Source organism: Channa argus, chromosome 7, assembly GCF_033026475.1.
Source record: "Channa argus isolate prfri chromosome 7, Channa argus male v1.0, whole genome shotgun sequence".
Taxonomy (NCBI): Eukaryota; Metazoa; Chordata; class Actinopteri; order Anabantiformes; family Channidae; genus Channa; species Channa argus.
The window spans coordinates 18,152,223-18,170,319 of NC_090203.1; the positions used below are offsets into that span (position 1 = coordinate 18,152,223).

Genomic DNA, 18,097 nt, shown 5'->3' on the forward strand with positions numbered 1-18,097 from the left:
CTCAGTTGTGATGGTGCTGATTTACTGTGTTTGGCACAGAGTGCCTTGAATTTGTGCCGGGAACAATGACATTTAAAGATTACTAAGGCACTCTAGAGAAAAACATACTACCCGGTGTCAGAGTGGTCCGTCTCTCCTGCATCATGGGTCTTCGAACAGGACAATAACCTACAACCATCATCTAAAGGCATCAAGAATGAATAAGGCTGCTACCAGCCATGTACAACAACCACAGAGAGATTTGACTTTCTCGCCAACTGTGAGAAAGTCTCCATTGTGTGTGGTGGTTTAAAGAGTTCATTGCAAAGAAAAAAATGTTAATAATAAGCATTTGTGTCATTTCTCTAACACAAATAGGGTATTAGTATGAAATGCCATCCCAGTTTTGACAAGTGAATTTCAATAATGAGAAAAAGTATTCCTAAACACCAGTAATTTAACATAAAAACTAGAGTATGTGTGGATTTATAAAGCATTTATGTTGAGAAAATAACTAATTCTTTCTGCCTTTTCAAGAAAGACAAATACCATTAAACCAGTTTGAGCAAGCAGGTTTCCCTTTTTTCCCCATAATAACTCAACTAAATTCTAACCAATTAACTAAGATTATTTAAGTCAACAGAACTGAGTTATATTTTAAACTAGAGCAAGTGGCTTTAATAGAACAGACAAGCAGGTTAACTATAATTGGGCCAGATTGCAGGAACAGACTTCAAATGGCTAAAGATGCTAAATAAAATGCAAGTAAAAGGGGTTCTACCCAGTAATAGCCTCCACCAATTAGTTAGCTACATCCAAAAGCCTTCAGGCAAAACACACACACACCCATCCTGGAAGGTTTTTTTTTTTTTTTTTTTTTTTTTTTAAAGAAACCACTGGTACCAGAGGTAACTGCTAAAGGTAAATGGCAGCATATGTTCTTCTGGCTATGAATTATAGAGCAGCATCCTGTCACCTTCACTTTGTAGGAGTACGGATTTCCTCTGGCATGTAGCCTCACAGTACAGCTGTGTAGAAGCATTATACCAACCACATAACTAAGAAATACAAGATTGAGAGGCAGAAATAAAAAAAGCAGAGACTCAAAATTCTCAGCCACTGGAGGCAATGGTGCATCTTAGAGTACTACTCCCAAGAGATTGTAGTTACCACTGACCACTTAAATAACAGTACTGCGCACTTTAATTGAGCAGGAAGTTTGATTTTTTTTATAATAAGGGTTAAGGTTAATCTTGTTACAGTAGAAACACATGCAGTAGCCAAAGGCAAAATGACACAGGACAAAAAGCAAACATAAATACTGTATATACTAGTATATATACAAAAAGGTCTCATCCAAAGCAAAACAGACAGACCTGTTTCTTCATCTGTTGAGTGGTGACAATGCCTATGGCTGAACTGGAGCCTGAATAAGAGATGATTTTACCCCTAGGGACAGCTCACTGCTGTGGTATTAGCATACCAACACCACGCTATGTTGAATAGACTGCACTCTCCCTTAGTAAACACACACGAACAAATCTATAAACACACACTGACAAGTACAGTGTCGCCTCTAATCCAAAGCCAGCCATGCATGAGTCCAATCTGCTCTTTTGCTGTAATCACGTCCAGATATTAAGTCAATAAATCATTGTAAACCTGTTGCCTAATTTATGCAGGACTATGATGAATCCTTGCTCCTCTGGGCCAAGTCTTAATACAGCGTTAAAAAAAAACCTAAATGCACTTGCACAATGGACATTTTCAAGCCTGGATCTTCTCCTTGAATTATCCAAAAGCAGTTAAGTTGCTTTAATAACATTCCTCTTTGCGTATTAGCTTGTGATATTAGTGCATTCCTTTGTCTAATACAACGATAAGCAAAAATGTACTATATGTTCCTTCTTGCATCCAATGCACACCAACCAGCCACAACTTGAACAGTAATGGTGGTTTTACTATAAATAATATCATCTAATAAAAGTGGATGTATCATTATGGAGTAATAACCTGTCACAACATAAAATGGTTAAAAATCAGCTCCACCTTTACCAACAGTGAACCTTATTTTGCCATAATTACCAAAATCCGTATTGTTAAAATTACATTGTTTTCTTAGTGCATTACAGTACTTTTACCTTTGTACTTTGCTTAAAGTACTTTCAATTGAGTAGAAAATTTAAAGTTGTAGAAGTGGAGATGTGTCTTTTGGGCAGTACTTGCTCTTTTACATAGGTATTAATTTGTCTACTTCTACCACCCTGCGTACACTGTATTACATTTTGCTGCATATGGTGCTGTTTAGCTGGAGACTGCTTAGAGTGACCGACCTTCGTGTTTTAGGACATCTGCCAAAGTAGTGGCTGATTCGTGTAAACGTCCTCCATAGCGAAAGTATTTGAAAGACTTTCATGGCTTATACCATCCTTGGTGGTTTCTGCGGCAGATATAATATATTCTGTCGACTATTCAAGCTAATCACACAAAAGTGTTCATACATTAGAGTTATTCACAGAAAATAAAAGGAATGTAAAATGAGCGCAGTCATTTGCAGCCAACACTTTGAAATATACTTTACAAGATACACCTAGCTAGACTTGTATACAAAAAAGTGATGGTTCCAACTTCTTGGTTCATTCTGACTCAAGACACACAATTCCTCCTGATATTTGCCAACGCCTACACACACTGACACACACTCTTACCACCACATCTCAAAAGTGCTCTATTGGACTGGGATCAGGAGAAAGTGCAGAGAAGTGAAGTAAATTAAAATCACTGTCATGTTCCTGGAACCATTTTGGGATGACGAGTGCTTTGTGACAAGGCTTGCTACCCTGCTGGAAGTATTCATTTGGCAAAGTGTGGACCCTGGCGATGAATTGATGCACCTGGTCAGTAACAATAAGCAAAGTGTGGTGTCAGAATGGTGTTCAGATGGTATTAAGGGGAGTAATGTGTGACAATGTGTCTCCACACCATTACACACACACACAGAAAAAACAACCTGCATTGTGTGTACCTGGGAGAGCAATCAGAGTTTACTCCAGTTTCTTTGCCTGACATTTTAACCCTGCTCTCCAACAAAACAGATTTACATTTAGTGTGTTTGTAATAGCACAATGTTTTGTTAAATATGCATACTGTACTGAAATTACATTTGACTTGTTCATCTGACATGCTTTGTAATTTCACAACAAAGCAAGACCATAATAAATTATGTATGCAAAACTGCCATTACATATATGTTTTGCGACAGCCCACCCTACAAGTTTCCTGTGCGGCTGTCCTGTTTTATTTTCTTCTTACAGGAGCCTGGGTGGGTTGCCAGACAGACTGGCTACACCTGAGAGGTGAGTGCAGCTAATCCTGTACTCCACTGCTCACTACGACAGGCAGGCTGAATGTTCTCCGGGTCCTCTGCAGCTTCCTCAAATTGTTTTTATTTTCAGCTAATTTACCACACATACTTTCACTGCTTTTAATGCACAATAAAAAGCCACAAAGTCAAAATAAAAAAAAGATGGTTGAACACAAGAAAGTCCATGGCTTTAAGGTAGACACCATTTTCTTTTCCTTTCGGCTTATCCCTTGAGTTCAGAGTCGCCACAGCGGATCATTGTCCGCATGTTGATTTGGCAGTTTTTACGCCGGATGCCCCTCCTGACGCAACCCTCCCCAATTTCTACCGGGCTTGGACCGGCACTGCACAGCTGGGGATGGGAATGGGCTGTTAGGGGTTCAGTGTCTTGCCCAGAGACACTCTGACGTATAGCCGGGACCGGTGATCGAACCACTGAACCTGTGGTCCATGTTTCCTATAGTGTTTCTATTTCTATTACATTATTGTACCTGTTGATATGTAATTACTGATACATGCACACTCATTCAACCTGCCATGTATAACTGGTAAACAAATTATAGTGTGCCCCATTTACACTAAGGCAATAGTTTGAGAAAGCTATTGTCCAAATCTCATGGTAAGTTTCTTCACGGTTTAGTTTACATATATGTAAATGGTGGCAATGGACATTTAGGAAGGTAATTACTCTGAATGCACATTGCATTTGTAGTCAAACTTATGTGAACACATAATTTGCCCTTGTAAATTGTTTAGTAAATGAAAGATTTGTTAAAGGCTGTGGTAATAAAATTCAGTAGAAAACAAAAACGTTAGGGCTCCAATGTAAAGTTAAAAGCAGAATGTGGTAAAGAATATCTGTTTGCCTTAACGCTGCCCCCACCCCCACCCCCTCACAATAAACTTTGGCTGCACTTTGTAGATTATATCTGACTTCTCTATCATCTTGACTTTTGGGATGGAGTTTTTTCCTTGTCAAAAACAATGGCACACTGTACACTGCAGATAGGATCATTACAATCTGGGCAGGGAAGACAAATGTCATAATCTTAAATAGGGCTCCTTCAATCACAGTCCCTCCTCCCTAAACCACTTGATCTTTCTCATAAAGAGTAAATGACCGTGGGCCACTGAATCACTTTTGTATTTGTGTGTAGTTGAGGGTTTATCATGAAACTCAGGGATGCCAACCAGGCAAGAAATTCCACAGTGCAAGCCTGAGGTCCTTTTGTATGCAACACTTTGCTTATATAGCACATATACTGGGCACAATTGAAAAATCTGCTAATTTGGATCTTTTTTTTTTATGTTTAATCTGCCTGAATGCTCATTAGCATTCAGGAGTTTAGGTCTTTCTAAGCAATGACGCACTCCTGGGTTGCCTTAGGGTTACTTTCAGTTGTATTACTTCTCATCAAAGAACAGGTTAGGGGCAGGGTTAGGAGCACAGAAGTTATCACACTCGCCTCCCAACAAGGAAAATTTATAGGGATCATGCAGTCAACAACTTTAAAGTATCCAATCAAATTACCCTCTCCTATCCACCACATAGAATAGAAACAGGTGGATTACTAAAGTGCCTAGCTATTATGTATACAACACCTAACCTAACAATAATTTATCATTGCCATTCACCATCTTTTGAGAGCAGTCAGTAAACATAGCATGTTAGTGTAGCATGTTAATGAAAGTCCATCTGGTGGTTGGAAGGTATAAAAAGATCTAATAGGGTCATAATAATAAAGTATTAAGTTTGTTTTTGTTTGTTAAATGGTTTTAGAAACATGCCCCTCGTCGATGCATATACCTGGATTTATGGATATCGATCTATGAAAGAGGCCGAGAGAGGGAGAGAAAATTGAGCTTTTCATCATAACATTATTTGCCAACTAGATAATGCCTAATTTAATGTTTCGAGCAATTGAGAGTAGTCCTGCACGGGTTAGAAGAAATGTCTAATCATCTCGATCATTTTTTTTAAAACCAACTAGTTGGCTTCCTACCAGCTTCTCTAAGCAACTTAAGTCAAATCCTTTTTATAGTTGTCTATAGATTTAATCATTAGCATAGCCATTTTATTTATTTAGATTAATTTTACAGATCACAGTATAAATTGTCTGTCCACCAGGTGATCTGGGTGACAATTCTGCAGCTATCATTTACATCCCATTACCTTATTACCTAGTGATCCCCTCCCAGTCAGCACATTTGTTCCTTGTTGGCTCATCAAGGCGACTGAGAAGAACTTTCACAGCCAGTCGTGGTTGCATTGTGTACAAGAAAACTGTAGTTGCTTGATGTGTTATCAGCTTGTGTTAATACTGATGTTTTCATCACTTTTTAATGGTTTCTACTTTTCCCTTCACCACAGTATGTTTTCAGCTGGAGAGTTAAAATTAATAAAACATTTTTGTTAGTCCAGCTGGGATTTTCTTCCCCCAAGCTCAAAATGAGGCATCAGTGGTTTCATCTTAATAATGTGCACACATGTATGGTTGCATGTGCTTTGCCTTAAACTGACTCGAGCCCAAACACTTTTTACAAAATATGTATTTTAGGAGAGAAGAATAATATCTTGTTATCTACCTCATAAACCACATCATTGCTGAATGATAATGAAACTAATCCGTAGTCTAATGATGTTCGCATGCAACCAGCATCTACAACATGAAAATGCCAATAGAATAAACTTTATTCATCCTAAAAGAAATGTCTGTGCCAAAGATATTCTTACAGCTTATACTGAATATCTGTTTTATAATGATGAGTAAACACTGTATACATAGCGGTAGAAGATAGTCTATTAAATGTTGATCACAGACGGTGGCATTTTCTATTTGGTTCCTGAGTGAGAATAAGCAGTTGATCATATTGATTTGGTGAAATAAAACTAAATTGTAAATTCCAGAAAGCATGCGCACGCATGCAAGTTTTAATTTGGTGTAATTCAGTAACAGCAACAAATGATCTTACCTGCAACAGCAATGATCAGCACCAGCTAAAAATAGGAAGTTGCTAGGGTAAAGTTTGAACAGAAGTGGCCATAAACGGTAATTTGTGACACACATGTAAGTTGGTAAAAGTTGTCAAACAAACGTTGCAAGCAAAAACTGCATTAACGGAATTATTACACGGGTGACACTGAGGCGCACACTGACACTAGAAACTAGTTAGAAAATGTGTTTTTTTTTCATGAAAGGACCCACTAGAGTTGTCTGCAAGTCGACATGAAATATGACAGAGGCAGCTGCCTCATAATTCTCTATGCAAGAAAAACCCTGCAAGCTATACGGTCATGTTGGCCGGTAATGGAATTGAAACTGCAATCCCTATTGATGCACAGCCACTCAGGTAAACTAGCGTGGGGTCATAATTGGGTTTTGCTGTAGAAAGCAATTCCTGGGGACACCACTAACTTAGCTAGAATCTAATTAAAAGCCAATTTTTGCCTACAGCCACTAAATTAGCTACATAGGGCTTAAGGCAAAATATGCACAAAGCACAGATAAAGAAACTTAGAGTACAGCTAGCCAAAGGTAAAGAAAGCGGCATCACATGTCAGTCCTTCTGGAAATGAATTATGAAAGAGCTACCCGTCATCTTTGCTTTGTGGGAGTACAGGCCGTCTAGGATTCTGGGCTGTGACAGCATACACAAGCCTCATTTACAAAAAGCCAGAGGGATTGTATGACAGTAAAATATATATGACAGACACATATATATTTTTAATAACCTATTATCACCATGAAATTCCTTCAGTAATTTTGGCAGCAAGTAAGTGGTAGCACCTTGGCAAAGCAGCATCCAGTCCATTAAGCTTCTATCATGGGTAAAAGCTCCCTTCTTTGGATTCAAGTCTAAGAGTTGGTCACATTAAAAGAGATGAAGAATGGGACAAGAATGTATAAATGTCTAGTGTTACTTCTAGATTTAGCCACACTCATACATTTTTTTTCCTTTGATCGTTATCGTTTTTTTACTTGTTGACTCTTGAAACAGTCTAAAGTACTCTTCAGGGGCATATCTGACAACCAGCACAAGACATTGCATTCACATAATAGGTACCCAGCATCTCATCCACTTGAAAAACACAGGTTGTCAAATTCAGTCAATGCATTCAAGTGAGTGCTCAAAACAACGAACTCTGACAGAGGCAGACTCTTATTCCACATGCCCAGACATATGTACCTGTGGACCCTCAAAGCAAAAACACCTTTCCAGTCCAGGTGCGGCCAGAGCAGAGTTTACTTTTCATATTAAGTTGCATTGAGGGCGTGTACACTGCAACCTGACACAGACAGACGAGGTAATGGTTTTTGTGTGGGATGCAATTGGTCATGTTCTAGGATGACCCCAGGCATAATCTTACTCTCCAGCAAACATCACTGATGAGTCAACACTCAGCCTTCGGGGTCACCATTTTTCTGATCACTCTTAGTAGCACCGTGTTTCTCTTTCCCTCTCTGCTTCCCTATCTTACTCATTATAACTCTCACTCATTATCGCACTCACCATCTAACTTGTTCTCTCTGAGCCTTTCACATTCTACTAAGAGCTATGTGCCTCTTTCTTCTAGTTAGGCTCACTCCCTTTACCTCTTGCAGTTCATTCGCTGTCTATCTTGTTACAGCCAGGATTTATTAATGCCATCTCTCAGTGCTCCTGTCTCGCCTCCTGACACATTCTGTGGCATCCATTCTGCATATGCTGTTAGCCTTATACAGAAACATACACAGGAGCTATAAGGAAAAGCCTTGGGCAGATAAACAGAAGTGACTCAGTGATGTGTCTTGGAAATTAAATTTACTAATGACTCTTTCTAGTGACAAACTACTTTAAGATAAAATGCAACTCTTGCAAAGTTATTTCAACCAAAAAAGTATTAGAATCATTATTTGTTCTGCTACATAACTATGTAGGCTCAATACAACCCATGAAACAGGCTGAGAAAATCCATTTACCTTGGTGAACAGTTGGGCATTTTTGTCAAAGATGAGAGTTTACCCATTCGTTTTCCCATCATTGTTTTATTATTTCTTCTTCTTCTCTGTGTACCAGTGCATGCAATGGGAATTTAGTTTATCAACATCTACATCAACATCTAAAATTAAACTCAATTTATGTGTAAAACAAACACTATGCTGCTTGAGCTATATGGCAGAAAAGTTATACACTAGCCACTAAACTTGGTCTTAACAAGACTGAATTCCTGTGAGGCAATGTATGCCCATGTATTTACAAGCATTGCCCAAGGCAAAGGTTGAGTGCCATGAATAATTCATCTTTTTTTTAAAAAGAAGTAGTTATTCTTTGAAATGTGACTTTAAGCATTATTTTTGACAGAATAATTAAACATTAAAGGGCAACACAGATGCACATTGTACCTTAATGATAACTGAATAGTGCAAAGTACAATAAGCTACACACAACGGAAAAGTGTACGTGGTGAGGTACAAAAGGAATTATGGCTCAGAAATGAATGCAGAGCCGTTTTACAGAATATATACACAGTTTGCTATGAGCACTGGTTTCTGCTGCCAGCACTTTATTATAATTTTTATGGTTATAAACTGGGATACAGTACATACCAAAGGAGCAGAAATGATTGAGGTGCTGCCTCAAGCAGAATTTGATTGCACTGGCACATTGTGCTGCTTTCCTTGCCCTCCTCTATAAACACAAATCAATCAGGACCTTTGATGAGCATCCCGATACATATCCCCCTCCAGTACACTGCCTGACCCTAAAGCTTTTAGGTGCACTTTATACAGAGTTCTTACACCAGGTCTTGCAGCTGTTTTCCCAACTATACTATACTATTTGCCTTATCCAGGGCTTCGTATAGAATATTTTATTTGTGCAATCTTGAATTGAATAATGTTGAAGTACAGACAATGTACAAGAAAATCAAATTAAATGTAACATTGCCAAAGAACACGAAGGGAAACCTGATGAGTATTAACAGCACATCCTTTGGTCAGATGAAAAAAAAAAATGAATTTAACAAATTCAGAAGGAGCCCAGTATATATGATTGCAACTGGGCCAAGACTACAAAGGGCCTGCAGAGAGGTGAATCTTAAAAATTTGAAGGGGTACGAGTTAGTTATTTATATGTCACCTCGCCCCCCCCTTTGCTGTCACTCTTGTGACAGCATAGTGCTAAATATACAAGTGGGAGTGTGCTGATGTGGGGCAGAAGGAGTAAGGGAGATGCTATTTAAAGATGCGCTATAAGTTATACAAGTTTATATGGCCAAAAACTGAATAAAAAGATGATTGTCAGTCAGTAGAAGCTCAGCAGGAGGGGGTTTTTCACACTGGAAAAATTCTTTTTACACAAGCCAAAAGTCAAAACTGACCTGGCCAAGTATTCTGTAGAGAAACAAAAACCCATCAGCAAAGAACAACTAAAAAAAAAAAACTTCTGTCAAAAAGTGTCAAAGACAAAGCTGAATAGAACAAAATACAACTGTGATGAATAAAAGAATGTGATCCCTCCCTCATCACAGTTTTTAACAAATAATGAAAAAGTGCAACATACTTTCAGACATTCAAAAACATTTTATACAGCTAATTCTATGCCAAGCTTTGACCAAAACCTTTCTAGATAAATCTTGAAAGCAAAAACATTCTGCAATCCAACTCTTCCCCTCCAGGTATCAAATCCTCAGGATACTGGGCTACAGTCATGAGAGAATATTTTGCACTGACCTTTAGGTGCCAGTTTCATATCGTTGACATAATGTCTCCAAGGCTTATGTAACACTATCCGGGATATGACACTTAGACACACATTTGATACGCGCTTAGTGCTTACAAATCTCAATTACCTGTATACATTTCTGCCAATCAACTGCCCATATTAAATGTTGTAGAGCTTTAAAGAGAAAACAGATTTTTTTCTCTATGCTGTTTTATCTGAAGGTTATTACTTGTTCTTAATATTAATCTAACTAAACTCACATTATTAAAGAAACTAATGCTATAAAGTTACAACAAACATTATATACTGTATAGGTGGAAACAAGTAAATGGCTGTTATCCTATGGCAGTTTTGTTGATCTTTATTGTCAATAACAAGGCAACAGTTTTGGATGGTATAGCATTTCTTAGCCCTACCAAAGTTGTAAATCCCAGTTGCTTGCTATTCAGAATATAAATTCTCTCAAGCCATACCACAGCAGTCATCAGTGGAACTTTTCAATAGCCTGTGTCTTTACTCCTGGAATAAATTTACGAGCCCAGGTGAAAATGTTGCTTGGTGACTTCCACACTCCATTAAGCTTTTGCAGGCAGTTTAAGAAAAGACTGTATTTGCATGCAATATTTATTTAAAAAAAGAAAAGCAAAAAAAAAAAAAAACCTGTGGGTTCCAAGACTCCATGAGCTATGGGAGATGGAAACAGAGGATGTAAACTGTCGGGCTGGATCATCACACCAGGGATTAATCTGTGTTTCATAAGTACAAAGCTTTACAGAATAAAACCCCCTGCCAGTGATTTCAGCAGTTCTTTATGCCTAACATGGAATATTGAGCAAATGCGCATCAAGGTCTTTTAGAGTTCTTTGTTGAATTATGTATAATCAGAGACGCTTGGATAAATTGAGCACCTGTGCATTTGCTTTTTCCATCTATTCCCTAGAGACCTTCACTGCTTGACCTTCCTCTATATTACCTGCAATACAGAGCGTTTTTCATGTCAACACAATCAATTTTTGTTTGCCTTGATTCTATTCTGCTTTCACACTCCTTGCTGGAGTGGGAACAATGCTATTCATCAGGTTGTGTTTCAACTAATATCCAAAAATGGGAAAAACTTAAAATAGGGCAGCAATGAAACTCTCATTTGATGTAAAAATACTTGTTGACACCTACACAAAATATTGACTACAAGCAGCAGTTAACAGATTTTTAATAACAGTTCTGTAACTGTAAAAAATTATTCTTACCAAAGTCGCCAGGGACAAAGATGTCATAAACACAGCTCTGTCCTCTGGTGTAATTATGTGGGTAGTTTGGGGATAGCACTGTTCCCTCTGAACCTGTGAAATGACCTCCACATGGAGCTGCAGAGATGGGAAGGGAAGCAACAAAAAATGCACAATTAAGAAATGTAAAACAACCAGCTTACAATACCTGGGGAAATATAGCAATAAAATACAATCAGTGGGGAGGTAAGCGGTTCACAAAATGAGTTAAGTCACCTTTGAACTTTCAGCTGCCAACAAATACCATTCTGGCCAGCATACCAAATAATTTGAAATTTGAGAGACACTTTAGGGACATTTGCAGAAGGAAAGTGAGGTGAAAACACAAAAAAAGGAAGCCTGAGTTTTGCTTACATGGTCAAAACCCTAAAGGGAAACAACCTGTAAGGAAAAGTACGCTTTGCCTTCAAAAGAGTAAAAACACCATCGATCCATAAACCAAGCAATCACAAAAGTCTACATGCCTGTGAATTTAATTAGCCATTGTCACCTAGCAGCATGTTTTCAGAAACTCATATTCAACTCCTAACCCAAAACACTCTCTCTAATCATAGCAAATCAAACTGTTCTCAGTCTGAGTTGTTAAATACTGTAATTATTTAAAGTCCTAATTGTTTAAAGGAATAAAAGTTAACATGCAACCATTTACTTTGTTCTCCTAAAGTCCCAGAAGGGTATGAAGATAAAAAAAAAAACACACAAAACAACAAACAATGGGGAACCAACACCTTTCATTGAGCATGAATACCTCCAAACCGGACACCCCTGCATGTATATACATACATCGAAGTTTTACTTTCACCATTATTAGAGTTGAGAGATCGTTAATTGGTGAATATGTTCATTCATATAAGTTTTGGCTGCTCATGCAAGTTAGTTACCTCGAACCTCATGGACGAACCCTTCAGCTTGGGGAGCCTTAACTGAAAACAAAAACACTCATTTGTTGGTGGAAGGCTGTCACCAGCTGTTCTAAACCCCCTTTGGTCCACACAATGCACATGCCACTACTGTTTCACTGAGCAGAAGATGAACAGAAGGGAACAGAGGCAATAATGTAGAAAGATTGATCAACAATATATCTTTGTTGTTGGAGCAAACAGCAGGTGATCAAACATTAGATAACAGCAAGCGGATCTCTAAATTAGGATCATTTATAAGCAAGGAAGGAAGCCACAGTGCCAGAATGAGGAATTTAGGAAATCCTCTCATAGGAGAGGAGGCACAGTGCACAGTCAAGTACAGCAATAAAGACAAGAAATAAATCCTCAAGATACACTTCAATAATTCAAGTTTGGCCAGTGAGGTTCTAAGAATAAGTGGGTACACTTAAAAAAAAAACCTTTTTCTGTTCTGTAAATGAATGATGGGTAGAAATAACTTTTGCCCAGGAAAATTTTAAATTATTCAAATCTATAAGTATGATAAAACAGAGAATAAGGTTTCCATTTAAGATGTCCAAAGTTGCCTTTTAAGAGAGCTCATATTATTCAAAATGCAAACTGCCAAAATGACCATGCAATTTAGTCGTCCACAGTTCTGTCAGAACGTATTCAGAGATCTTCACTTTTGTACATCTTTTTATACACTTTATTATAAAAAATACAAAGGTTTGGGCCATTAGAAACTATGTCCAGTTAATTGGACTCCAATTGAGAAATCACAATTAAGCGTCGGTGTGTGTATCAATCACAAAGACCAAAATCCTGTATCGATGTATCGCTTTGAAGAAATAAATTAATAAATATAAATAAATAAATATATAAATATATATATATCACGTGAGCGATGCAGCTACTGTGTCGTAAGGAAGTGAAGCGCCAAATTGTGTTTATCGGGTAGCGCCACTTTTGACTGTATTTATGGTGAAAGGAGAAGAAGAGACCAAGTTTGGTGCCGTTTGTATTGGTTTTTGTTTTGCCATTATCCACTGATATTCATAGAACCATTGAGAAAAAGGCAATTTTCTCCAGTCTGGGACCATTTTAGTCTTATAAGGCCAAATAAAGTAAATGTTTTCCTGTCCTGTTTCCACTTTTGCTCAGTTTTCATTCGAGTTTTTTTCACATGAATTAACTTTTAATTTCATTTAAAGGTAAAATGTCGGCTCTGCTCCAAGGAGCTGTCTTACATAAACGGGAGCACTTCATTATTGCACCTCTACAAACTTGCTTTAAAAATCTTATGTAGAGTTTCCAAAGCAGGACGATTGGTCTCAATGGGACAAAATCGCCCCAACATGCTACAAAACATTCTCGTTCCTAATAAAAATGTGTAAACCCTGCCTTTTGCCCTCACATAAGTACACATGCACCTATTTTCAATAAATGACATTAAAAAAAATTTCACTTTGATTTTATGTTTTGCCAAATATATCTTCCTTATTTTTGTACATTGTGTTTGACATACCATTAGTCATAGCCATATTATTGTGGTTATATTCAAACTAATTGGAATATATATGCTTCACTTTCATTGTTATACAAAATACAGCTGGTTAAATAAACAGGGCTATTCATTCACATGTCAGAAGGCACGAACCAAGTTTAGTCTCCACACACTCTATCCACGATGCCTGCAGAGTTTTTGCAATTCAGCAGTTGTCGCTATTAAGTGATACACCAACACAGTGTCAACACTGTCAGCACAGTTAGGGAGCTGTGCCATATACTCCATCAGGTGTCACCTACTCATGTCTAGTACAGATTATGAACAAAAATTTTCTCAATTTCAAGCTATAATAATAGAAAGTATAAAATGTTGAGCAGTCTGAATACTTTCTGAAGCTACTGCATGGGGCTTTAAATGTGGGGACAGCTGTATCATTAAAAACAGAACATCCAGTGAAAATAATGGGGTTTCCATAACTTTAGACTTTTAACTTACTACATTTGAAAATATTGACCCTGCCCTTCAATCCATGTATTTTAGGTAGAAATGAGAGCCAATGGAGCCATTACTGCATGATGAAACTAATCAAATCTGGTAATCGTTTTTGAAGGTCTATATTAATATTTACTGCATATTAGAGAATAATATTAAAACACATGTTACATTATCTGTGTACAATCCCCCTCCAAAAACACACCAAACAAACAGAAGTTACATCAAAACAAAGACTCGCAGGAGCAGCAATTCATTGTTGGCTTTATTGTCTTTATTTAGAAAATGAAGTTACTCTTTAAAGTAATCTGTGTTGTTGTCAACCTACTAAATAATGTAGACGAAGAGGAGCTCGCCCGTATGTTGTAAGAAAGTCATTACATTTAGCCTTTAGACAGTTAGGTCGCTGGTTCAGAAGTGGTCCTCAACGGGAAAACACTAAACAGAGTTGGTGATGGACCCTTCAGTAAAGCACATAGCCCCAGGCTTGTTGAGTTTAGTTACACAGGTGCCACATGTAAAAGTAATGAATTGCTCCCTGGTGAAAGTAGGTGTCCCGACTCCCCACAGCTGAAAATGAGAACTGAATTTTAATTCAACCTTGGCAGATTAAATACAGTGAGGATTACAAAAAAAAAGGTATAATGATTCTGGAAGGAAGAGTGTTGGGTATATATCGCATCTCTCCTTGACACTGAGATTACTTTAAATAATAAACAATAACACGTGGTATATTATGCTCTGTGCAATACACAAAAGAAAAATAAAATTGCTTACATAATTTAGATTTTAGGGGTTTGATATGCTCTGTAGTAGTTCGAGACCAACTTGGAATTGTTCAAAATCAAAATAACAAGAGCCCACAGTTCCTAATTTTGTTAGAGCCACCGCACCTACAAAATGTTTTTACAGGAAACTAAATACCCCAGAGCAGGGTCTGGGTCTAAATGACTCAATTGTTTGCGAGTTAAGCATGGCCCACAATTCAACAAAGTTTTACACAACACGATTATGATAACAGTTATATTGGCCAAACAGCTGAAGCACAGTTCTGTGCTACTCAGGCCTTCTGCCTTCTGTAACTTTTGAATTGTTGTCTCTCACCTTGACAGCTTGGTTTGGCTCTGTCCCACTCTGGTCTTTTAGTGTTGCCCATGACACATGTCAAAGTGGAGTAGCCCTGCAGAAGGTAGCCAGCCTCACAATGAAATGTCACCATAGATCCCAGCTTATAGTCTGTACCCATTCTTGTGCCATTCATCACGTTCCCTGGATCAAAGCACGCCTCCCGCAGTTTTGCTGCCAGTCAAAAAAATAAAGCTTTTAGAACAGTGACAAGTGTCTAAAAGGGGGGGATTCAACTTAAGCAGAAGTACATATAAATACTACAGGCTTAAAAACAAAAATAACATGGTAAACATGGTGGAAATGGATAAGGGTGAGTTAGAAGCTATTCTAAAAGCTACCATCAATGATAAGAAGTAGTTGTGTACAGAGCACAGTTATTTATGTCTGATTAGTTTTTACAATGTATGTGGCCAACAAAATTCCCTGCTGTAATGCAAACAGTACAAATGTTTTGTGAAATAGGATACAGAAACCCAGTTGCACAGGCCTTCGGTGTACCTTTGTATTCCAAATGAAAACCAGTGTAGCTCACGGAGCCGTCACTACGAAAGGCCAAGTACATGAAGTTGGAAGTGCTCTCAATCTTCTCAGGAAGTTTACTGTCTTGGAAACTGCCAATCAGATGAGTGCTGCTGTCTGGCCCATCGTAGATATACAAGAAATCATAGTTGGGCTCAATACTGAAGCTGTGACAAGTGAAAGAAACAGACAAATGAAAGATACAACAGTTATTATTTTACCAGGTCTTAACCACCAGATTGTACAGATTGTATGAGAGATTTAGAAAGCATTAGGGTATCAAAATAAGAGTGTGCACCACAGTTCTAGAAGTGACTAATGCCAAGCGATTTGTTTTGCACCGCCAGATAAAGAGATAAAAAAAAAAAAAGATATCTCCCCCAAGAGGTGAGAAGAGATTAAATTGTTGTGACACTGCGGTGGCACAAAATCTTCCCAGACGGCAATGGCAATGCAGTGTGAAAAGATCGTTTCATATTGTAGCACAGTATATCAAATCACATGCCGTGGTGAGAGAGAGGAGCATTTGTTTTCAAAATAATGAGCGTGGTTTATGACAAAAATGTAAATAGCTTGGAGATAATTGCATTTCAGCTGCATCAAGGCAACTCCAATTTAAAATCATAACTCCATTCTTTCATTTGACATTCCCAAAAGAGAAAGCAGCATTGTGCTAACTCTATTAGATGTTTGTTTTGAAGGACAAAGTTGAAAAAGAAACATGATGAATTATTCTCCTTCACCTCTAAAAGATGGTAAGTGGGTGGAAGTGAAGAGACAGTGTACCTTTGCTTCTTATTTGGCCCTCCAACAAATAATTATAAAAGTAAGACTTTACAGTCAAGAGAAAACTGCCTATGAAAAGATCCCAGAGGCCCATCTGAGTTTCCTCTGGCAGTATTGCTGCTACAGTACATGCTTATATTGCAATTAATAATGTAAAGCTTATGGTCTGAGAATCCTTCAACCTAGCAAATGAGCTGTACTCATGTTACTATTCTGCCTCCAATATGCAGTATTCATCAAAAATCTTGTTTCACCACATTCCAGCAAAGTGGCAGCTGCTTTCTGTGTGTTTGTAGAGGCACTGCTAGATGTCTCCTATCTGCCAACACACCTTGACTTAAAAACAGGTTCCTTGCTCAACACACATGACCAACCTTACTCAATACTATAATGTTATAGCAGTTTCCCCTGCAGAAAACAAGCACCTCCATGGCAAAACCTGAACCACTGTTCATCCACTGAGGACAGACTCCATTCTGTTAAAAGGAAGTTACAAGCAAACCACGGCTTTATGGAAAGCTCTATCTTGTAAGCCAATGGACTATGTATTTGAGGGACTACACTGACATTTCAGTGCTCCCAGTATTTTTCAAAAGTCTGATTGTTGTTTTTCTGGTGTTGTATATTGTACAAGTGAAGTAATAACCTTTGGACAATCTGGAAATATGACATCACATTTTAATTCAATGTTGCTTTATGTTTCGACTACAAGAAGTTAAAAAAGAAAAAGCAGCTCATACTACCTGATGAAAGCCAAGGAGATGACATAGTCAGAGTGGACAGCAATAAGCCAGTCACAGTCTTTGCTGTGTGGGTAGGGGTGTGGGTAGTTGGGAGAAAGGATGAATCCTGAAGATCCTGTCACATTCCCACCACAAGGCGCTTGAAAGAGATAAACAAAAAGAGGACATGAATGAGAAAGAAGCCCCTATTATGGAAAAGAAATGTCTCTGGCTTAGCCTAATTCAGTTTAAACTAGTAGGGTATAAGATAACTTGTAGCTCATTAAATATAATTGACTCAATCTGACTCAAACCATCAGGTACTGCAATTGATTTCAGGCCAAAATCCAGTGCTTGTCAATTTTAAGCTTGATTAATAAACTAACAGCTGTCATTACTAAAAGTGTTTGCAATGTGCTAATGATGATGTTGCTCTTTTTTTGGTGTGATAGTAGTAGTACAAGGACGACTGACATTAACATTAAGTTTTCACTCAAACAGATTTGCTTCTGGTGTCAGGGCCTTATGTTCACTATAAGACATACAAATGCATGGGTTTTTCTTGGCAAAAAAAAAAAAGTCAGACCAGTTGGCAGCAGTTCATGGATGTCTAGGTTTCTTTGGACCTGCTTAGTGTAATTATTTCTAATTGTATTGTTAAGTAATTAGCTACTAAGCTCTAAGATGACAAGGAGTTGGGAAACCATAGAGTACTCAGTCGTTCA

The 18,097-nt window shown here is 37.9% G+C and overlaps 1 protein-coding gene across 5 annotated transcripts in view; it reads right to left on the reverse strand.

Moving 5' to 3' along the window:
* The window catches only part of LOC137130705 (CUB and sushi domain-containing protein 3-like), a 194,197-nt gene that overhangs the window by 82,717 nt on the left and 93,383 nt on the right, over positions 1–18,097 (reverse strand). For all 5 annotated transcript variants that reach the window (XR_010914879.1, XM_067511194.1, XM_067511192.1 and 2 more), the window contains exons 28-31: positions 17,394–17,532; positions 15,844–16,031; positions 15,322–15,516; positions 11,296–11,412 (exon numbers count right to left, since the gene is read on the reverse strand). Coding sequence is in view for 4 of the 5 variants with exons in the window: in XM_067511194.1 (XP_067367295.1) it covers positions 11,296–11,412; positions 15,322–15,516; positions 15,844–16,031; positions 17,394–17,532 (639 nt within the window). In the remaining variant the exon portion in view is untranslated. The remainder of the gene's footprint in view (positions 1–11,295; positions 11,413–15,321; positions 15,517–15,843; positions 16,032–17,393; positions 17,533–18,097) is intronic.